We start from the raw sequence: 25,379 nt of genomic DNA, 5'->3' as shown, positions 1-25,379 counted from the left end.
ATCCACGAGGCCCAATTAAAGCCTTAGATACAATGGAATGATAATATCTGTACTTCTACACGTCAATGTCCTCCATATCATGGCTATAATGTACTGCGCTGGCCTCATCACTTTAGCAGTGTGTCTCCGAAATTTTAGATGTGTCCACCATCACCCTCAGATTCTTCATCTTTTCACTTCCTGTAAGATATCCCCACTAGTTGTATACTATGTACCCCCATCTTTTAAAACCTTACACTGAGAATCAATGAAGTGGTAGACCCATTCAACAATCCCACTAACACAGTCTATTCAAGTCGTCTTGCAAAGCCATAACATCTGCTTCACTCACCACAAGTCTTTCCAATTTTGCATTATCCAAACAACTGCATATCACTACTTGAACCTTTCTCAATATCATTAACATACAAGAAAAACAGCAACATCCCCAAAACAGACATTTGGGAAACAATACCAGCGATTTTCCTCTTAGTGTAATCATAAGAAGCTGATCACCAATTCAGCCCACTAATCTAATGTCTGTTTTCATTTAATTACCTGCTTGTCATGTGGAAACTATCAAAGACCTTGGCAAAATCTAAATATACCATAGTGTATATATACCATCTCTCGTGTCCAATTCATTTTTTCAGCTTGTGATAATGATGATAAATCTTTGATCTTCCTAATTTAACAAAACCATGCAGTCTCTCAAAGAGACTACTGCTGTTCTCAAGAAAGTTCTGAATTTTGGCCCTCACTAACCTATCCATGCCTTTAGCCACATTTTCAGACACTTCTCATCTTCAAACATGCACACATTGCCTATAATGTGTGCATGCATATGAAGATGCAGCTATGCGTTATCACCTCCCATATGAAGTGGAACAATTTTACTCTTTCCAGTACTTTGGAACTTGGCTTAATGTAGGACTTGTGTTAAAGAGGTAAGTCACAGCTCTTGTTAACTTCCCTGAACATTCCCTCAAAATATGCAGTGACATATCAACATTAGAAATGTTTTGTCAGAATTATTCCACATGAAAGAACCAGATGGGATAGAATAATTTTTTTCATTACTCTACTAGTTTCATGAAATTCTTGTGTTTTGCATCATCAAGAGATGATCTTGAAGTATTAGTGTTTCTCATATTTTGGGAAGCATTATGCAACCATATTTATTCAGGCTAGACTGATTTTTGAGAGAAGCTGCAAATTCTAAAAACAGGCTGTCTTTCCTAAATTTGCTGCAATGGAACATAGTAGTCTTTTTCTGAAACCATAACACTTTGAGATCCCAGTTTACATTCTAGGGTGCTAGCAGGTGTCCACAGAGGGCACCCCATCTAGTTAAGAGTCTAGTCTTTTGTCCATGTGTTTCAAATGATTTTGTGCTGCTTTTGTGTGTATCATAATGTCTGTTTGTCATAATGTCTGTCATAATAACTGTTCTCAGATTTGGTCCCCAGGATTTGAAGGGGATAAATTAACTGTGGAAAGGATACAAAGACGGATGACAAAGATGGTTTCAGGACTGTACAAGGATAGTTATGAGGATCGGCTGAGAGAATGTGGACTGCAGAGTTTGGTGGATAGAAGAAGGAGAGGTGATATGATTGAGACTTTTAAACTGTTGAGAGGTGGTTACAGGGTTGACACTGGGGAGTTCTTTCGCTTGGTTGATCAGCGGGAAGGAGTGATGACAAGAGGCCATCCCTGGAAGTTACGAAAGGAAACTGTGAGCAAGAGGGTAAGGAGTGGTTTCTTTGTGTGGAGGGTGGTTGAGCCGTGGAATGCATTGCCTGATGGAGTGGTGGGAGCGAGAACGGTCAGTGAGTTTAAAGAGTGGTATGATAGACTTTGTGTTTCTCAGGGGGGGACCTCCCCTCAGTGAGTCTTGACAGACTTTATGTCTTAGGAAGGACCTCCCTCGATGAGTCTTTTGACTCCTTGGAGGCCTGAATAATAATAATAATAATAATAATAAGCCATATACCAAGGGGTTCAACCCGTAGATCGCGATTGACTGGTCGATCTCTCGTGTATTCCTCCTTACTTACAAATTTAATTAAAACTGAAAATATAATATTTTATTTATTATTATTTTGTATTATTATTTTTAATTCGCTTTAAGTGTATTGCTATTGTTTATTTATTTTTCGTTAAAATTATCAAATCAGTAATTTTCTTATAAGTCCGGGTAAATGAATTAATTTGGATCAGTGGAAGTCAAACAGCGAGCTGAGTGAATACGATTATAAGCAAAGTGTAAAAACTCGATTGTAGCTTAAATATTAAACATTACAAAGCACATTACATCGATTTTTTACTTAGGTTAAGTCCCATGTGAATATTATAAAAAAAATAAGCTTTGTTTGTCTCGGTATAGTTTGTATTAGATGTTTTTGTAAATAACCCTTTTGAAGCTAACTGTATATACTGCTTTAATAAAAATATGTTAGAGTGTTAAACACAAAGGCAATGTTTTTGTCGCCGAAGCTGTACACGGCAGCATTAGAAAGATTGTTATTGAAACTTGTATATATGATAAAGGCTTGCAGGCTCTAAGTGTAAACATCTCCGAAGTCAGTCAGAAAGAGTTCAAACAACTTTCCGATGGCCGGCAACTTGCAATCAAAAGAAAGCGGAGGAGAACAAAAGGCATGCCGAACTTGAAACTTAAGATGAAAGACTCATACCGATTCTTTGGGGGGTTGCCAAACTTCATGCGAGGTCTCAGAGGAGGCCTAATAAAAAGGGACTGAAGCAAGCAAAAGGGGGTCCCGGTTCCAGAATTGCTTTCAGAGAGGAGGAGGTCGCCCAGTCTAGGGTCGCCGTCAGAGAGACTGCCCAGATCCACGTTGCTTGAGAGAGGAGTTTCCCGCTTCCAGAAAGAAGCTTCTTGGTTTGAGACGTCGCTAGAGAGAGACTACTTCTAGGCCACAGACAAGGTTTCAAATTGCCGAAAGGAAGAGTTCCAAATGCCGGAGAAAAGTTTCCAAGCCAGGTTAATGTCAGACATTCACCAGTGTGTTGCGTTTTCATTACAATTTGATGAATCAAACGACTTCACTGATATTGCTCAGTTAATGGTATTTCAAGATTATTCAAGTAAAGAAGAACTTTTGAAAATTGTACCATTATTGGGAAGGACTAGGGGTGAAGACATTTTTTCGGCATTTGATGAATTTGTGAAACAACACAAACTTCTGCTTTTTAAACTTGTGTCTAATACTACTGATGGTGCTCCTGAAATGATAGGCAATAAATCAGGCTTCATTTCTTTATGTAAAAATGATGACAAATATCCAGATTTTTTAACGTACCACTGTATTATTCACCAACAAGTACTGTGTAGTAAAAGATTAAACACAAAAGATGTTTTGGATATTACATTTAAAATTGTAAATTCTGTTCAAGGCAATGGCAGTTATTTAAATTACAGGCAGATGATGATAGGGAACTTCTGTTGTACAATAATGTTCGCTGGTTCAGCAGAAGTCAATTTTTAGAATTATTTCTTGTATTAATTAACGTATAAAAAATTTTCTTCAGTAGCCATAGTATTCAACACAAAATACGAGGCTAATCTTCTTGAATGGCAGTCAGTCTCAAGTAGAGTAATGTGGGCAAATATGAGAATGGGGAACTGGAGAATGAGACTTATTTGCGCCTATGGTCCCACAGAAGGTTCTACTAAGGTAGAAGTGGAGGAATTTTTTGAGACTTTAGAAAAAGCAAATGACACAATGAAAAAGGAAAAGTTGATCCTTATTGGGGATCTAAATAGCAGAGTAGGAAATGATTGTCAGACATACAAAAATATTTTGGGAAAATTTGGAGAAAAGAGCAAAGCTAATAATAATGGCAAATATCTGTTGGATTTCTGCTCAGGACATTGATTATTACTAACACCATCTTCCAACATAAAAATGTGCACAAATTCACATGGAGAGAAGAGGCTAGGAATAAGAAAAGTCTCATTGACTATGTTATTGTTGATAGCGATGTTTTCTCCCTGGTGCAGGACACCAGAGTGTACAGAGGATTTGAAATTGGAAGTGATCACTATTTAGTCTTGAGCAGGATAAAATTGAATTTCATATTGAAAAGAATAACATGTAAGAAAGTTTTAAAGCGAATAAAAGTTGAGCAGCTCTCAGATGTGAGCTGTACACTAAAATACACAAAGAATATTGAAGAAAAAATGAAAGAGTTTGAGAACAGGAATCAAACCGTGGAGATTCAGAGGCAAACTCTGAAGAAAACATTGATTGATTCTGCCAGAGAGGCATGTGGTGAGGTTGTCTGTAAGGATAAAAAAATCAGAACTCCCTGGTGGACACAGGAAGTTAAAGAGGCAGAGAAGGAAAAGAAGAAAGCATACCAAAAGTTCCTGTCAAATTAGTCAGCTTGTGCTCTTAGAGAATATAGAGACAAATGCAAGAATGCTAAACACTGTGTAAAACTAGCTAAACAAAAGTCATGGGAGGACTTTGGCAAGAACATAGAAAATAAATATCAAGAAGGTGGCAAAATATTCTGGAGGTTGTTGAAGAAGCTTAAGAATGGAGGAAAGAGTGCTGTAAAAGGAATTAGAGATGATAAAGGTGACATGAAAATGGAAGAAAAAGATATCTTTGAAATATGGAGTAATTACTTTGAAAAACTGCTAAATGAAACAAGCAGTGATTACAGCACAGTGGTAAAAAACACTGACCAGGCATGCAGTCATTAATACATATCCATACTTGAAGTAGAAAAAGCCATCAAAGGCTTGAAATGTGGAAAGGCAGCAGGAGTAGATGATATTCGACCAGAAATGCTGTAGTATGGTGGTATAAGAATCTTACAGTGGCTGCACTGCATAGTTCAGAAAGCCTGGACAGAGGGACGAATTCCCGATGATTGGAGTAGAGCTCTCATAGTACCCATATATAAAAAGGGAAATACAACTGCATGTGAGAATTACAGAGGTATTTCCCTACTGAGTGTTCCTGGCAAGATCTATGCAAGAATACTTGAGAAACGGTTGAGAAGAATTGTGGAAGAAAAGCTTGGTGAAGAACAAGCTGGATTCAGGCCAAATAAAGGCTGTCAGGATCAGATCTTCACTTTACGACAAATAGTTGAGAAAGCATGGGAATATAACAAAGATCTGTATTTAAGTTTTGTCGATCTGGAAAAGGCATATGACAAGGTGCCAAGAGAAAAGCTATTCAATACGATTGCAGTTATATGGTGTCAATGGGGCATTATATCAAGCACTACTTAGTCTTTATTTGAGTTGTAAGTCAGCAGTTAGAATTGAAGGAAGTACAGGAAGATGGTTTAATGTTAAATCTGGTGTGAGATAAGGATGTACATTATCCCCTCTGTTATTCATTATCTATATGGATCACATTAAAGGAAAGTGGTATTAAACATGATATCAAAATTGGAGATGTTAATGTCAGCTCTTTGCTTTATGCAGATGATGTTATACTTCTAAATAAATCCGCTACAAGTCTGCAAGATTCTCTGACTAAATTGAATAGCTGTTGTAATAGATATGGTATGAAGGTCAGCAATAAAAAGACAAAGACAATGAAAATAGGCAGAATCATTGAAAATGTCAACTGTGTTGTGAATGGAGAACCTGTGGAACAAGTAAAACATTTCAGCTATTTAGGCACGATTTTTACTGAAGATGGTAAATTAAATATAGAAATAGACAACAGAATCAGCAAAGCTGGTATGGTGGGAAGTCAATTGAATAAATTCATATGGAATAAGAGAGAAATTAGTCGGAACACTAAATTAGCTGTATACAAGACAGTGTTCAAACCAGTTTTAACTTATGGATCTGAGAGCTTGGTCAGAAGTAAAACACTTGACCAAATACTAGAGACCACAGATATGAGAGTCCTCAGAAAGATTATAGGCGTGAACAGATGGCATTAATGGCAGTATCATATTAAAAACGAGGATATTAGGAAAGAACTTGACATTGTCAGCATCCAGGAATGCGTTAGCAGAGCTAATCTCAGGTGGTATGGTCACTTAAACAGAATGGGCGAAGAAAGATTAGCAAAACAAGTGTTCTCTGCCAGGTTGGCAGCAAAACGACCCAGAGGAAGACCAAGATATAGGTGGATTGATATGGTACAAAGTGCTTTAGACAATAGAAATATAAGATCTGATAATGTTGGAGTCTTGACAAGTAACAGACTGATTTGGAGGAAAATTGTAGATAGGAAATTAATAATGATGTAATTTTTTTCATGTAGCACTATCATATCCTGTACACCCCTTGAGGGTACATAGCAGGAATTTGATGATGATGATGATGAAAATTTTCTTGATGAAAAAGGAGATATTTATCCACAATTGAGTGATTAAAGATGGTTGTTACACTTATCATTTTTAGTAGATTTCTGTACGAAATTAAGTAATTTAAATTTAGAGTTACAAGGTAGATATAAAAAATTTAATTGACATGTTAAGTTCAATAAAAATTTTCCAACAATACTTACTTTTATTAAAGAAAAAAATAAATGACCAGGAATTTAGACATCTCCCATATTTATTAAAATTTTTTGAACAAAATCAAGAAATGCTTCGCTATGATTTAAAAGAATTTATTCGTGAAATAGAATTATTTGAGGAAGAAATAAATTCAAGATTTAAAGATTTTAATAAAACTGAAATGATTGTATCTTTTATCAATAATCCATTTCAAGAAAACTTGAACATCACAGAAATTTCAAATAAAATTAGTGGGCTGTTTGATATAAACCAAGCTGAAGTAGAACTTGAGATAATAAACATTCAAAATAGTTTACATTTAAAATCAATAAACAATGAAGTCATTTGGAAGTATGCACATGAAAATTCCCAATATTAACTGATATTGCACGAAAAATTCTGTTGTGATTCGGATCGGCATACTTGTCAGAATCCGCTTTTTCAAATATGACCATCATAAAAAATCAATTAAGAAACCAAATTACAAATGATCATTTGGATGATTGTCTGCGATTGGCCACTTCATATCAACTTGACTATGAAAATATTGCGAGGTCCAAACAATGCCAAATTTCACATTAACTTTTTTTTTTTTTTAATCAATCAGCATTTCCTGTAACTTGTGAGTTTGTAATCAATCTATTGTTTTTTCTAACTTCGGTTTTCCTAAATAGAGAAATAAATATTTTATTCCAATATATTTGGTTTTTTTTTGTTATATTAAAATATTTGTAGTATTAAAATAATTAAAAATGATAAATAAATTTTTAAATACACAAATAAAGTTTTTAGTTGTGTATTTTTTTTTAGTTGTTTATTTATGCGTAACCAGATATCCTGAGGGAACATGATCTATATAAGAGAGTAGATCGCCAAATAACTTTTTATAGAAAAGTAGCTCGCATAGTAAAAAAGGTTGAACACCACTGCCATATACTGTACTCCCTGAAGATGTCTCTGTAAGTGAGACAAAATATTGGAAATATTAAACAATATTTTATTTTTTTCTTAGTGCTGGTTAATTCCATTAAGCCTCCAACCTGAGTTCCTTCCAGCACTTAAGCTTTAACACTTGGATTCCTATATACTCACTGCTCCCGCGTCATCAGTCCCTCCTCCACCCTTCCCACTGCACAAGTTCTGCATAATATCACATTCACAAGAATGAAATATCTTTATGAAGTGCTCATTTAATAGGATATCTCAATGATATCCTCCACAGTGGCTATCGTTCTTCCATTTTCATCAACCAATATTCTTGTTATGGTGCCATCTTCTATTGTCAGCAACCATCATGGCAAACAAACTAAGTTCTTGCATTGATCTGAGCAGTTATACACTGCTCCTTCCTGTCCACATCTTGATGTCAAACCAAGATATTCTTTTTCTTCCTCTAGCTCCTTTGCTATTAATTCTTCCTGTCAAAATGGTTTGTAGAAGCTGATATTTGCCATTTCTCATGATGTGGCCAAGATATGATGTTTTTTGTTTCTTGATTGTTTCTATGAGATCTTCGGCTTTGCCAATGAATTTTAAGACATCTTCGTTGGTTATTTTTTCTGTCTATGATATCTTTAGCATTCATCTATATAGCCACATCTCAAAGGCTTCAATTTTCTTGATGGTTGCTGCCTTCAGTATCCATGTCTTAACTCCATAGAGCAAAATGGACCACTCATAGTATTTGAGCATTTAGCATCTGATTTCTATGTTTAGATCTTTATTGCAGAATAATGTTCTCATTTTCATGAAAGACTGCCATGCAACTTCAATCCTTGTCTTTATTTCAGGATCCCACCTTTCATTAAGCCAGCAACCAAGACATTTATACCTTGGCATTCGATTGATAGTTTTTCCATTGAGTGTCAGTTTCACTGAATGAGGTTGGATGTTTGCTAATGACCATGTCTTTCATCTTGATGATGTTTATATTTATTCCCATTCTTTGGCTTTCTATGTATACTCCGTCAATGAGGTTTTTGGAGATCCGTGATTAGTAATTAGTACGGTGTCATCTGCATATCGTGGGTTGTTAATCTTTCCAACCAATATTTCCTTACTTCTTGTTTGAAAAGGGTATTAATGCAACATATTATTACCCACTTATTATGTGCTATCTCTATAATGCTTTCTTCTTCTTCTTCAGACTGCATGCCTCACAACTGAAACACAAGGGGAAAGAGTTTGAAAAGAAAGTCTTGAGAATTTTTTTATTGCACGATACAAAAGAGATCTATTTACTTTTTAGTGATCCAAATGTTGTGAGGTATACAAAATTGATGAAATTATGATGGATAGGACACAATATTCAGATGGAGGGCAGTAACTTAAATGAGATGTTCTTCATTTTACAATCAAAAGAATGCAGAGGAGTGGGATGGCCAAGACTGAGGTGGGTTAGTGGAGTGAACAGTGATAGCAGGAATGTGGAAATCCAGCAATGTAGAGAATCAGCAATGGAATTATCTTGAGAGAGCAGGACTCAGTGATGGATTGTAGTGTTAAAGACAATAATGAAATGGCAAGTAGCTAAGATTGTCTGAAGATTTTGGAATGTTAAGTATAAGGGCAGAATAATGGAATGTACTCTGCAGAGCTTTGAAGAAAAGAAAAGAGTTGATACAGTTATAATACATAAGTTGTTGAGAGTATTACTTTTTTATTTGACTCCCATTCATGAAATGATTGTAAATCTATAGTACATTAGTACCAAAGGTACTAATGTACTTAGGTAATTTAGGTAAATAAAGATAATTTTTAATAAAGCTTTTTAATTTTAATTTTTAATAAAATAAAAGGTAATTTTTTTATTGTTTATTTTTTAATTTATTAAAATATTTTCTTATTTTTATGTACACAATCCTAAAACCTTGCTCTAAAAGACAAACATGGAACTTTTTTTAGCCACTTTGGACCTCCAGCAGTAGCCTCACATTAGATGATGAAATTCACCTCCCACCCATACCCACAGCAGGATTCAAACCTGTAGCATGTTAGCTGGATATTAGGTGCACTTGCTCAACCAGCTAGCTGGGAATATAGAAGAAATGCTGTACAGAGTAATAGCAGTGGGAGAATGAGAGCTATCTCTGAAAACCAAATGAGGTTCATGTGAGAAAGGAGGATGAAGTATTTTTTGCATGGAGCATGATGAACGAGAGGCATGCATTGCTGCAACGTGTGGTGAATGGATTAATGCTTAATATGTTCAAGGTAAAGTATGTATGTGGTCTGCAGATAGTTTGGCTTCTGTAATGAGTTGTATCACTACAGGGAGGCCTGTAAGTAATAATTTTACATAGAAAAAAAGAATTAATACCCATTTCCAGCATCTGCAATAAAACACTAAAAGCAGTTTTACTTGGTTGCTCTATTAAAAAATTCAATTTCATCAACAGTCACTGAAGAGTGATAACAATATAAAACTAAATATTGTAATAATATTAGGTGTACCTGTATCATTAGCAAACGTTTCTGTTCTTGCAAAACCTTCTCTTGTAATTTCAATTCTTCTATTTGTTCTTTACGAGCTTCTACCTGAAATATTATATTCCATAACAATAAGTGAGAACACACAGAAAAAATTGACTGTGATATTATTATTCATTCTAAATCAAACATTTGCTACATAAATCATGCTGGGTATGATGAACTAAAAGTGTAATACAAAAGGTATACACAGAAAAAATGAGTTGACCTTTTGATCTCAATGCATTATGCATCTTAAGACTGGAATGGTCTGAATGAGTGAAAATTTATTCTACAATTATTACTGATATCTTCACTATGATACATATCAGACTTTCAAGGTGCTCTTGACTACTGACATAACCATGAAACCAGCCTTGACATGTATATATGTCCATAATTACACGAATTTAAAGTGTCCATTGAAGTATAGAGAGTAGGCAAGGCCATTTATCCCTGTCTAACTTTTGGAGACTGAGGGGGTAGGTTGATCTCCATCGGTAGCCAATCAGAGATAACTGGCCTAAGACTATCACTAATTATAAACAGCATCCAGTAAAGAGATGGCTAATATGATATCATTTTATGGTCCCTAATCTTAACACCGTATATTTATTGTCTGATATACACCCTCTGTCCAAAAAGAAACCGAACTTTTCGAAAATAGAAGAAACTAGTGGCGCTACCTGTTGTATCTTTTTGTTGTCGAAAGCGGCAACCTTCATTAGTGTTGTGTCAATTGTTTATGACATTTGTTTCATTAGAAGCTGAGTTATAGTGCCAAGAGTGACTGTGTGTTTTGACGAATGGTCGGAAAATGAGCTTCAAACAGAGAGCTGCGATTGACTTTTGTGTGAAACTTGGTAAAAGTTTTACCAAAACGCATGAAATGCTTCAAAAAGCATACGGTGATGAATGCTTATACTATACTCAGGTTTATGAGTAGTTTAAGTAATTTCAAAGTGGTCATAAGACGCTTGAGGACGATGAAAAGCCGGGGCATCCAAAAACTGGACTGAGTAAAGTTAACATCCAAAAAGTGAGTGATTTCATCAAAGAAAACTCAAAATCGTTCGTAAGATTGATTGAACATGAAATGGGGATTCCAAAATCAATTGTGCACAATATTTTGACTGAGAATTTGGGCCTTCATAAATTGATTTCCCCACAAGTTGATCACTGACCAAAACATCGAATTGAACATTGCAAGGATTTCATTAAAACCGCTTGTAAGGACTCAAACTTCCTTGAAACAATCATCACTGGTGACGAAACAAAGTGCCGGAGTGGAGACCACTAGAAGAGGGGAATCTGAAAAAAAAAAAAAAAAAAAGTCGCTTGAAGAAGTCAAAAGTAAAGACAATGCTGATTTGTTTCTACGATTCCAAGGGCATTATCCACAAAGAATTCGTTCCGCCTGGCCAAACGGTCAATGGTGAATTAAGTTTCGAAGCGATTGATAGCGAGAATTCGTCGCATATGGCATGAGTATCGTGATGTAGGCAGCTGGTCCCTTTTGCACGATAATGCACCATCTCATCATTCGAACATTGTGAGACAGTTTTTGAACAAAAACCAAGTTTGTGTGTTGGATCACTCGCCGGATTCACTTGATTAAGCACCCTGTGACTTCTTTCTCTTCCCCTAACTTCATTTGCTGGTGAAAGGAAAGTGATATGACATCACTGAAAATGTTCAAGCAGCAGTAACTATGACCCTCAACAGTATCCAAAAACTGATATAAAAAACTCATTTAATGAATTAATTGACCATACCAAATGCTGTATTGAAGTTGAGGGAGAGTATACTGATTGAAATAAATCATTTAAATAATTATAATTGGCCTGCGTTTTATTTTCTATCAAAAGTTTGGTTTCTTTTTGGATAGAGGGTATAGTATAAAGTAAATTTTCTTGAGTATAGGATGAAAAACCAGTTTCCTGGATAAAAAAAACCTGCTTGCCAATGCTAGAGATCTAGTAACTCAGGAACCAGTCAAAGAAAAGCTTAGAAAATGCTCCTGTAATCAGCAACTAGAATTGAACTTGCCTATTTCTTTGGGCAGCCAAGCACAGTGGATTGCAAATGCAACTTCCACTAAGCTACACAGGCAGCTCTAGATATGAAAAATATATTTTTGATCTATTTTATCCATATGGCTTTTTAGGTGGTGGTTAATCAGTCTTTATAATTCTCTATAGTGTTTTAAAAGAATAGATCTCTCTTGCCATCTTATCATACTACAATACTTAAACACAGATCCTTGTTCTATTATAGAAAACCTATGTGTAAACTGTATCTGCTTAAGCTTGGTTAAAGAATTAAAACCAGAATTTTTTTCTCATATAGAGTATTTAACTTAGTAACAAAAAAAAAACTTTTTACAACAATTTAAGATGCACAGAATTTTAATAATACGGTAATACACTATTCCACTACTTTCATATGGAAAATATATGACTTCTGCATTGATTTAATCTCAGAGTTCCTGATTCTAGCTCCCACTGATGAGACCTCAATGAACGTCAAAACCAGTCTGGGTAGTGACACTATAATGCATAGCAATATGCACGTCTGAAAGGAAATGTGCTGTATATTATGGAATACTGAGGAAAATTATGTGTAGTTGACTGACTCCACATACAAGTAACCTGGTCATGAGGATACTTCACATGCAAGTTGTTTGCTTATGCTTTCAAAAAAAATCCAAAAGAAGAATACAATTTCTTGTCTATAATTTATTTACTTTAAGTAAATAAATACTAGACATTATTTATGTTCTGATGATGTTTTTAAACTTTCATTAAAGTAAATATCCAGTTCAGATAATCCCCATTTGACCTGAATCCATTTGTTCTTCCGAAAGTTTTATTTCACACAGTTTTTATTATTATTGACCTCCATGGAGTCAGAGACTCATCATGGGAGGTACACACCATTGCACACAATGCTCATCCAAAAGCAACTTAAAATGATCAATCGGATCATTTTAAGAATTCCAACCACTCCCCATTTGACCTGAATCCATTTGTTCTTCCGAAAGTTTTATTTCACACAGTTTTTATTATTATTGACCTCCATGGAGTCAGAGACTCATCATGGGAGGTACACACCATTGCACACAATGCTCATCCAAAAGCAACTTAAAATGATCAATCGGATCATTTTAAGAATTCCAACCACTCCCCATTTGACCTGAATCCATTTGTTCTTCCGAAAGTTTTATTTCACACAGTTTTTATTATTATTGACCTCCATGGAGTCAGAGACTCATCATGGGAGGTACACACCATTGCACACAATGCTCATCCAAAAGCGACTTAAAATGATCAATTGGATCATTTTAAGAATTCCAACCACTCGCCATGCAAAGAACCTGCTCCGCACTCTTCTGCTCACACCTACCTGATACAGTTTCCAGTGATGGCCTCTTGTCCCTTACCCCTCCAATTCTATGAAAAATCTCTTCCATGTCAACCTGATAACAACCCATGACTAGCTTATATGTCTCCATCATATTCCCCCCCCCACACACACTCTTCTTCCTATTCATGAGGCTTTGCAATTTACATGCTCTCAATCTATCCTCGAACTTCTCATTCCAAAGACCACTGACCACCTTTGTGAATCTTCTCTGGACCCATTCCAACATATCATTGCCTCCACGAAAACCTGGCAACCAAATCTGTGAATAATCCATATGAGGCTTGTTCAAGGCCGTATACTGTGGCATCATAACTTCTCTATTTCTGCATGTCAGGGTCCTCTGCATCATTGCCATTATCCAATGTGACGTCTTCACAACTTGTCAACGTAGCCCCTGAATTTCAGGTCCTGGTCCATCAATCACTTCTAGATCTCTATTGTGTATACTTTACATCCCATCTTTACAGTTCCACTTACCTGCCCATTCATTCTATTCAAGTCTCCTTCCGTAAGGCCATAACATCCACTTGACTCTGCATTACTCTCCCCAATTTTGCATCATCTGCAAACAGCTGCACATTATTAGTTAAACCTATCTCAATATCATTAGCATACAAATTGAACAACAATGGTCCCAAAACTGACCCCTACGTCAGTTTTGGGACCTGCGTCTGTTTCAATTTATTTAATAGTTTGTCATGTGGGGCCTATCAAAAGCGTTTGCAAAATCCAAGTACACCACTCTATATGAATCTCCCCTGTCCAAGGTATTTGTCACCTTGGTATTGTACATAAGTTAGTAAAACATGATCCCTTAATAAACCCACACTGATAACCACAAAAAATACTGCTTTTCAACCCAATTCTGTATCCTAGTTCTCACCAATCTCTAGTATCTTCAAAACTCCAGATATACAATTTATAGGCCAGACGGGCCTATAAATTGGCCAATCTGTAGCAACAGATTGGCCAATGTATAAATTGTAGTGACAGCCTTATCACCATCTTTAAGTAGTGGAACAAATTTACCTTCCTTCCACTCCCTTGGAACCTGTGCTGTTATAAGACGCTTATTAAACAGGTATGCCAATACTACTGCCAATTCCCTGGGATATTCCCTTATATGAGATCAAATCCTATCACCTTATTGACATCAAGGTTATTTATTTCCTCAAGTACTTCCTGTTCACTTACAATTAAGTCATCCTCTCCTATGTCTGCTACTCTTAAGTTCCTCATGATTGCACCATGATCAGAATATAACATCTTTACAAATTTATCACTGAATACCTCAACAACTGTCTTCTGCAGCAGTTACCATTCTACCATTTTCATCTATTAACATCACCTTACCATGATCATTCTTGCTTCTACTTGTCACATCTAAAAAACTCTCTGGGGTTTTTCTTTGCCTGAATTGCCAATTTCTGTGCATACTGCACTTTTCTTTTTCTTACTAACTGAGTCACTCTCCTGGCTTGTTCTTTATACTCTTTATGTAACTGATTATTACCATTATTCATCTTGTACTGCCTCCAGAGTATCTTCTTCTTCCAGATTGCATTCTTAAGCTCCACATTCATCCATTTTACACTTACCTTATTCAGCCTTTTTGCCTTCGGAATACATTCACACATTGATACTGTTATGAATTTCTTTGTCAGTTCCTAAGCAGCATTCATTTCCTTACCGTTCAACTCATTGTTGCTATGGCTCCAAGCTTGTCCTAAGATTGTCATAATCACCAGCCTTATAATGCCACATATATCCTTTCCTCACAAAAGTCGCATATGGCTAGCCAGAGTCCAGGAGATCACTTCATGATTACTCTCACCAACTGGAGGAAAGTGTGAAACCCCACTCACAATTACATTCTCTGATGAAATGATCAGATCTAAAACTCTCAATCAATCCCCGTGTGCCTCCTCTACATTCTGCCTGAGATAGTTATCTCCCAAGACTTTGAGAAATTCATTTTCCTTATTCACAAATATTATTTCTTCATTTGAATTTATAGCCATAATTAAAATCACCCATAATAATTACCCTTCCTTAGTTCACTAATCCAAGTTGTTTATACATTTCTTCATCACCATCCTCTACAATTCCAGGCATATAGCAACATCCAACTAAATATGTCATCCTGTCAACCTCCATGTTACACCACTGCCTCTTAACCATAGCTACTATTTCCCTCTTTCATGTCTACCTTATGTGGACATAATTCCCTTGCATCATTATTCATCAGCAGCACTTCTCCATTCTTCTTGTCCTTTCTATCCTTGCAAAAAAAAACTATATCCTTCCATTTCTATTCCTGTTAGAATATCATCTTCATTCAACCATTTCCCTTATTCCGATTTTGGAGTGAATAAACTTAATCAGTGAAACCGTTTCATCTCCCTTATTTTTGATACTTCTGGCATGTCTAAACAAACACAGTAATTCATTTTTAGATCTATAACCGGCCTATCCAATCCAGTTGTTAGTTGTGATTTCTCCACCACACCTGTCCAATCACCTTTCTTACCACATACATCTACTCAGTCTGAACTTCTTCACCCATATCGCATATACTCCATCTTCATACACACACATTCACTTCCATTTTCAACATCCACTCTCCCAATTCCATTCTCCCTGTCCACCATGGATTTCTCCTATTTCTCTTGCATTACCATTCTCCCTTCATCTCTCAGACTACTACTGTTTCCACTGATAAGTGAAAACAGTAGTAGTAGTATTCATCTTAATGTAGGATCTGCCTTTATAGAAACCGCTTTGTTCCTCTCCAAAAATATTTTCATAATATTTGGTTAATTTAGTCATTAATACAAGACTTGAATATATTTTATATCCAATAAAAGGCTAATGCCTCTATGATTTAGACACTTCTGTCTCTTCAATACCACTCTCCTGATTTTTCACTTCATCTCTTGCATGCATCACACTGTACTTCCATCCAGCAACACATTCTTCAGTGCACTCCAAAGCCAATCAAATGCAACCCATGATGCTTGTATAATTTTATTCTTCCCTCAAACACATGCCATACATCCACAAACTGTACTCCCTTCTCCTCACACAGCTCTGCTAGCATACCATTCATGATTCTGGCTCTCTGTTACAACTCATTATTGTCATACCTCGGAAAAACACTGACAGCCTTTCCCACTACACTGTTATCTTTCACTCTTCTCAATAACCTCCTGATATTTGCCTTCACATGCTCCTTATGTCCACTTAGATCATTTGTCCCCACAATCACCACTATCTCTCTCTCTTGCTCATTTTGTCCTCATGTCCAATGCCTGAATTATCCTACTCATCCTCTAACTATGGAATATCCATGTACTGCTATCCTGGAATCATTCATGATCTCTTTCACTCTTTTTTTCTTTCATTCTATTCTCTTGTACACTTTCATTAGCTTCCACTAAATGTCTAACATTACTCCGCATATTTCTCATTTCATTTTTAATAACTGTTTCATCAAATCTTGCATTCTGACAATTCACTCGCTGTCACTCTCACAGTCTCACCACCTCTCGTTCAGCTGCACCTTACTTCTGTTTCCTCATTTATACTTTCTTTCACTCCCAGATCACTTTACACCATCTTCTATCTTTTTGGTTTGTTTTGCATTCATTGCCTCATGGTCTAATAATATATATCACACTTCCTACAAATCCATACTTTCTCTCGTCTCCTGTTCATTCTCTCTCTCTCTCTCTCTCTCCCTACAAACATATCTCTTACACTCACCATACATACATATTACACTCACAATGCTGAATCATTTTTGAAAAGTCTATGTCGTTAATGCCACTTGATTTCTGCAGCATTGACCTCATAAATACTGTCATTATTATATTTAATGAAAGCAATTTCAACTAATAAATCACACAAAAAAATCACACAGACACACTTTGTTATCAAAAATAAATAGTACAACAATGAAATATTGCCAATTATCACTCAAAACAGCACTTATCTTTTGGGAGCTCTTTCCAACACTTTCTAATATTTTGGTACCATCGTATAACAAACAATGGCTTATATAAACTAATTGGGCAAAAAAAAAAAAAAGTATCAGCAGTGAAATTAAAAATGCAGATAGAAAAGTACTGGACATGCACTGAGAATGGACAGTAAAGAACATTTCATGAGTAGCTTTGACATGGATACAAGAAGGAAAAAGGAAAAGCCTAAATTAACCTAGCAGGGAATGGCAGAAAAGGAAAGAGGAATTAGCTGAATTAGTGGCACAAGACAGAGGCATCTGGAAGAAACAGATCTTATTAAACAGACCTTATGTCCATGATGTACAAACAGGATATGTAAAGTAAGTATACTTTTTGAATGCTTTTAAGTCTGAACCAGAACATAAAATCATTTTTCCTCATAATTATTTACATTAATGAACATTCCTCTCATCGAACAAGTTGCAATACATGACGTGGTTGCTCTTTCACACATATTCTCATTATTCCACTCATGAAAATCTTGTTTCCTTGATTCCCTGTGTTACGTCTCATACCAATTAATAATTTTTTCAGATTCCTGATACTAAACAAATTCAGGTGTAAGTCATCCCTCTTATACAAACCTGCCCTCAAACTTACTCCATTATGATACTACTACATGAAAATGTTACATCATTACTAACTTCCTATTGACAATCTTCCTCCAAATTAATCTGTTATCTGTCAGGGCTCCAATATCGTCAGATAATATATTTTGGTCTTTTAAGGCACTTCTTACTGTCAATCTACTAGCTCTTAGTCTTCCTCTGGTTTTTTTCCTGCCATCTTGTCAAAAAAAACATTTGTTTTAATAATGGTAACCTTTCCTCTCTCATTCTGATTAAATGGCCATACACCTGAGGTTAGCTTTGCTCACACACACTCTTGAATGCTATGAATATTAAGTCCTTCCTAATATCTCCACATTTTATTATGGTTCTGCCAATGATGCTATCTATTCACCCGCCCCCCCAATCTTTCTTAGAACTCTCATATCTATGGTCTTCAGTCTCTGGTTAAGCATTTCATTTCTAACGCAGCTCTTAAATAATTAAGTTAAAATTCATACACTGGTTAGTTAAATTTAAGTGTTAATTTTGGAAGTTTACATAAAAATTATTTAGTGATAATCACTAAATCCTACTACAACAACATGGACTGATGGTAAATTAAATATGGAAATAGACAACAGAATCAACAAAGCTAGTATGATAGGAAGTCAACTGAATAAATTCATATGGAATAAGAGCGAAATTAGTCGGAACACTAAATTAGCTGTATACAAGACAGTGTTCAAATCAGTTTTAACTTTTGGATCCGAGAACTGGATCAGAAGTAAAACACTTGACCAAAGACTAGAGACCGCAGATATGATAGTCCTGAGAAAGATTAGAGGCGTGAACAGATGGCATGAATGGCAATATCATATTAAAAATGAGAATATTAGGAAAGAACTTGACATTGTCAGCATCCAGGAATGCATTAGCAGAGCTAATCTCAGGTGGTATGGTCACTTAAACAGAATGGGCAAGGAAAGATTAGCAAAACAAATGTTCTCTGCCAAGTTGGCAGGAAAACGACCCAGAGGAAGACCAAGATATAGGTGGATTGATACGGTACAACGTGCCTTAGACGATAGAAATATAAGATCTGATAATGTTGGAGTCTTGACAAGTGACAGACTGATCTGGAGGAAAATTGTAGATAGGAAGTTAGTAACGATGTAAATTTTTCATGTAGTACTATCATATCCTGTACACCCCTTGAGAGTACATGGCAGGAATTTGATGATGATGATGATGATTGAAATCTGCTTTAATTAACTGGTTAGGAATGATGTCATCTCTTAAAATTTCCTGCAGCTTATTATGATTGACATTATCAAAAGCTGTTTTATAATCAATGAAAAATATACGGGTCTCTAAATTGAATACTCTTCTTTTTCCTATGAGGAGTTTGAGAGTGAAAAAGGCGGTAATGTAGGATCTGCCTTTATAGAAACTGCTTTGTTCCTCTCCAAAAATATTTTCATAATATTTGGTTAATTTAGTCATTAAGAGACTTGAATATATTTTATATCCAATAAAAGGCTAATGCCTCTATAGTTTTGACATTCATTAATATTGCCTTTTTTGGGGGGATGATCATAGCATATTGCCAGTTTTCGTGGTGGCCATTTAGGATCTTATCCATGAATTCTAGTTTCCAGAGCATTTGAAAAGTTCCATATTGATACCATCTTATCCTGGGTCTCTATGGTTCTTGCCATTGTTTAAGTGTTAACTCTAAATCTTCAATGGTGAATTATTTGCAGATAATGGTTTTGAGAGTAGGTTGTCATCAATTGTCTATAATTTTTTATAGTATTTAAACCAGCACTACAAAGGTATGGTATTGATCTTGATCGATTCTCTAAGGTTATTATTCATGTGTCTTATAAATCTATGTTTGTTTTTGAGTTTTATCAATATTATGAATTAAAGATGCCAAGAAATTATATTCTTGGTTTCATCCTTTATCCAAGTGTAAGCATGACTGGACTACTTGTATATAGAAGAGTTGACTTCACATCAACTGATGTCTTTTGACTACTTGTATGTGGAAATATGACTTCTGTATTACTTCAATGTTGGTATCACTTCTGGGTCTGGCTTGCACTGATGAAACCTCAATAAAGGTTGAAACTGATCTGGGTAGTGGTCCTTCCCATAATGCAGAGCATTATCCATATCGTAAGGATATGTGCATTGCATTATGGGATACTAAGGCAATTTATATGTATACAAGTAGCTCAGTCATTAAGTTACTTCACGTGCAAACTTTATTTTGCTTACACTTGGATAAAGGATGAAACCAAGAATATAATTTCTTGGCATCTTTAATTCATAGTATAACCAAGTGAAAAAAAGCTTTCAACGTTTATCAATATCGTTTTCTAAATTAGTAACGAAATTGTTCCATTGAAGTCTATATCTTTTGCGTGCTTCTCTTTTTGCTATTGCTCTTTTATGTTTATATTCAATTTCATCCTCTATTTTGTTTGTTCTTAATAATTTTTTATAGGCCTTCCTTTTCATCTATGATTTTCTTGATTTCTGGGTCCCAGTTATGAAGCCCTTTTTTTCTTTTCCATTGATTTTTCATTCCCAAGATTTCTTGGGCTGAATCTCCTAAAACATTGTAGAGATGATTCCATTCTTCATTAATAGATTCATCTGAGGGCAGTTGCTGTAATTTTTCATTTATATTTTGCTGATATAGTTTTCTCTTATCAGTCAGATAATGAGCTGACTTTGAACCTAAGTTCTTGGTTGTCTAATGGATACTGGTACTTTATCCATCTTGGGGGGAGCCATATTGATGACACACGTAGATAATGATCTGATTCAATCTCAAAACCTTGGAAGACTCTAACATCCAGAATGAATCTATCTATTTTATTATTTGCTGCTGCATAGTTTATAATAGATTACGATTCTCTTGCTGATCATATGAATTTATGAACATCTTTGTGTTTGAACAGTGTATTCATTATTCTTAGATTATTGTAGATAGAGAAATCGATTAATCTTTGGCTGTTTGTATTTTTACTAATTCTCCAAAAGTTCTGATATGATTTTGGATTTTCATATTGCTTACACGAGCATTTAAATCATCCAGTAGTAATAACGTCATTTTTGTTTATTTTCTCCATTATATTTTGGAGTTGGTTATAGAAGTTCGAACATTTATATAAATTTATATATAATTCATATATATTTATACTTACATTTAATTTGAGATTATCATGAATCACTTTAGCAGATTCTAATTCATCCTTTAGTTGTTCTATATGTTCAGTTAATGACATTATCTCATTTCTGAGTGTAGCACTTTCTTGACGAGCTGCATCCAATTTTCTTTCAACATTTACCAAAGCTGTATCTTTCAGTTCTACCTATATTCATGGGGGAAAAAGCAAATTACTGTTATTATCATCATCAGAGGGCCTCCTTGGGGTCAAGAAAATCTTTACAGGAGGTTTGTTCTACTTGCTACAGAATATATCATATACGATACTTTAAACTCAATCATCATTTGCATTTTCACTGCTCTCTCAGACAATGCCATCCAATGTAGCCACTATTCTGTATGTAAAAACCTAATTTTCGCTCTCTGACAAAAATTCAAGGGTATAACCCCCCCCTCCCCCATGATTTTCTATCTTAGAAAATTTTCTCAATATCCATCTACTAAGCATTTCAACAACTTATATGTTCAAATTATATCAATCCACTTTCTATAACTGATTAACTCTGTAACTTACATTAATTCAAACTATCCTAATAGTAGCAATTCTATAGTCTTTATATCTTTGTTACCTGTATTTCTGCTGTTAATAAAGTTCCACATCTACTTGGATCGCAGGTGGGAAGATCTGTGCACAGTAGCCCAGATGTGGTCTAATCAGAGCACCTGCCTTATACAGTGGAATACTACTACATCCTTATCTCTGATTGTTAATATCCTTCTCAATACTGTAGTAATTCTGTAGAGTGTCTTCATCACCAGTGAAATGTCTCCTATAACTTCAACCTCAAGTTACTCAAATAACAATGAAGACCTCATTTAACATGGAATTTTTATACTAGTATCAAGAGCATCTTCAGCATGGCTTTTAAATTAAATAAGTAGAAGAGAAAACTGTATGTGAACTACACATACATGAAGAGTGGCACAGTCTAAAATTGACCCAATTATGGGGAATAGTTCTTCTCCACACATTCCGTCAGCAATAGGTTTTTTTTTTTAATTTTTATTTTTTTATTAATATTTCGCATCTTATTTAAAATTGTACAGTTAAGACATTAATGTATTTGGACCAAGCCGCTTGTAGCTTACACATTTTCCTTGTTCACTCTTCCACCTATTTAATTTGAAGGTCATTCTGAACATGCTCTTGACACATGGGAAAAAATGATATGTTAAATAAAGTCTTACTTAAGTAATGCATCCAGTAATAGGTAGATGTTATTTACTTAGTTATGGCTTACATTCCCCCCCCCCCCCCCATCATATAAGATGCCTTGCCTCCTTCAGCATAGACCCACCAACGAAATATGCAGCATTCTATTTGTGGGTCACAAAGATTAAGCCATATTTAGCTATGCATTTTCAAGTAGATTCTCTCATCTTCCCACCTGTCCAGCCTATAAAACTATTAGAGAAGCAGCATTAATAATATTTTCTCCCAGTTTTGAATTATATGTAAACAATTGAATATCTTACTGCAATCTATTTGCATTATCATTAACATAAAGGCTGAATGATAATAGTCTCAGTATTAGGTCAACAGAACCTCCTTCATACTGTTTCACACATATACCTCCCTCATATGTCAGAAAGTCAACTGTTAATCTAGTCTGCTAGTCAATTATATAAATATTTCAATGTATTTTAAATGCAACTTGCCAAAAAGAAACGTGAAATGGCTTTGTGAAATCCAAAAATATCACAATATAGACTTTCCTTTAACAAATCCACATTCATCTCTAATAACTTTTTTTTCCAGATGTTAACTACCCAGAAATGAAAGCGATCTACAATTTGATGTTTCCATCTGCATGTTACATGAAAATATTTTAAAAACAGTTAATGCACATATGGAAATTAGGATGTAATATAAACTCCTATATATTTCATTCACTATAGCATGAGCATCATTTAGGGAGAGTATAGAAGACTGGTTACACCATTCAAAATATGAATCACAAGAATGAGTCACATAGCATGAGTATATTTCCTCATGTCTCAGTCACAGATGAGTGACCAGGAGAATGCATTGTTAGAGTTCAGAGAATGGAGTATAGATTTGTGATTCACGGTTCACTAAATAATTGATTATAAAAAATGAACAGTTTATGATGAAAACTTCCCAAAACTTTGAGACAGGCACACAATCTGAGTGGTTAAGATTAAGCGATGTCGCAAGGTTTTGCAAGTTTTCAACAAACGTATGATTGAATTTAAATCTACTGTAGTCTGCAAAATCTTGGTTTGATTACAAAGAACTCTATGTCTCTAGTGTTTATGGCATGGAAAGCAAAGCCAGAACCTTCTGATTCTAAAAATTTCATGAGTCTCAGTGTTCTTCGATTCTAATCTTAGCAGAATGGCTAGTCTGTCCAAATTTATAAAGCTGACAGGAACAGAACACTTGATAAACACCATGCAAGGATAGAGAGGTGGCAGTTTATCCTTGGTAGGAAGAAGATAACTTCTGAGCTGATTTGAAAGCAGCATATAGATTATATTGTGAAGAATCCATACATTTTGTTCAAAAGTTCCCTTACTAAATAAGGGAATTGCCCTAATCTTAATCACTTAGATTGCATGCCTCTCTTAAAGTTCTGGGAAGTTATCACCATAAGCTATTCATATAACAATTATTTACTTGACCTTGAAATTTAATCATGCATTCTCTTGTTCATCTAGCTGTGACCGAGATATGTGGAAGTATTGGGTTGGCAAATAAGCTTGTTCGGTTCATGCGTTAGTACAAGTTTACGCCGCTTTGCCTGTCGCAATTGTTGTGCTACACGCAACGCTATTGTGCAGTAGAAAGGCGACATTTCACATAACTTTTCAGTGAATTTTTGTTCGGCCTACTCAGTTGCGTGTGTGTAACATATTTTTAGAAATGGAAGGAAATAACGTACGTTACTGGCATATTTTGCTTTTTTATTTCAAAAAAGGCAAACGAGATGTGGAGGCCCATAAAATAATATGCAGCGTATATGGGGATGGTGCCTTAACAGAACGCATATGCCAAATTCTGTTCTGGAGATTACGACATCAGTGATGCGCCTTGCGCTGGTCGCCCGACGGAGGTTGATTCAAGTGTTGTGAAGGATATCGTCGACAAAAATCCGTCACAAACAGTGCAGGAGATTGCTGCAGTACTGAACATATCCCATACAAGCGTTGAAAACCATTTGCACAAGCTGGGATATGTTTCAAAACTCAATGTTTGGGTGCCGCATGAATTGACTGAAGCCAATATGACTGCTCACATATTCATCTGTGATTCGCTGCGACGTTATCAAGAAAATGACCCATTTTGAAGCGGATGATTACAGGAGATGAAAAATGGGTCGTGTACAATAATGTAGTACGTAAAAGATCATTGGGGGGGGGGGGGGGGGGGGGGGGTACAAGAGCAAACCGCCGCAAACAACCTCGAAAGCAGGATTGCACCCAAAAAAGATCATGCTCTCTGTGTGTGGTGGGATTATAAAGGTGTTGTCCGCTACGAGGTCTTACCGTCAGGCAGAACGATTGATTCAACTGTCTATTACTCACAGTTAAAGGGACTGGCCCCTGCAATTAGCACAAAACATCCTGAATTGACAAACCAGAAAGGAGTTGTCTTTCGCCACGACAATGCCAGATCCCACACATTGTTAACAGCTCAGAGTAAATTGTTACGTCTTGGCTGGTATGTTTTGCCGCATCCTCCATATTCACAGGACCTGGCAGCTTCCAATTACCACTTATTCCAATCGTTGCAGAATTCTCTGAACGGGAAAACCTTCGCTAAAGAGGAGAATGTCAAAAGATACCTGGATCAGTTTTTTGCCAGTAAAACTCAGGGGTTTCATGAACGCAGCATAATGAAGTTGGTGGACAGATGGCAAGAGATCATTGATAAAGAGGGTCAATATATAACTGACTAGTATGTATTATATATATTAAATAAAATGTGTTTCATTCCATTCTGAAAAATCGAACAAACTTATTTGCCAACCCAATATATTCATAGTATGTGACTCATTGTCTGTAATTCATATTTTGAATGTTGTAACCAGTCTTCTATAAATCTTCTAAATTCTATTTTTTTTTTGCATTACGATTTTTAAAATACATATTACTACTTTCATTTTGCCATCACCTTTATGTAATAACTATTTTATCTGCTTATCCACTAGAGATTGT

General features: G+C 35.5%; 1 protein-coding gene across 1 annotated transcript in view; it reads right to left on the bottom strand.

The window, feature by feature from the left end:
• Window positions 1-25,379, bottom strand: part of LOC150096868 (uncharacterized) — a 340,159-nt gene that overhangs the window by 66,079 nt on the left and 248,701 nt on the right. The window contains exons 12-13 of the mRNA XM_090408300.1: window positions 21,175-21,342; window positions 9,940-10,023 (exon numbers count right to left, since the gene is read on the bottom strand). Of these exons, the coding sequence (XP_090264426.1) occupies window positions 9,940-10,023; window positions 21,175-21,342 (252 nt within the window). The remainder of the gene's footprint in view (window positions 1-9,939; window positions 10,024-21,174; window positions 21,343-25,379) is intronic.

The sequence above is a fragment of the Typopeltis vanoorti genome, chromosome 18 (assembly GCF_054136105.1).
Source record: "Typopeltis vanoorti isolate ZY-2024b chromosome 18, IOZ_Tvanoo_1.0, whole genome shotgun sequence".
In the NCBI taxonomy this organism is placed as follows: domain Eukaryota; kingdom Metazoa; phylum Arthropoda; class Arachnida; order Uropygi; family Thelyphonidae; genus Typopeltis; species Typopeltis vanoorti.
The sequence above is the reverse complement of the archived record's forward strand: the minus strand, read 5'-3'. Positions and strand labels throughout refer to the sequence as shown.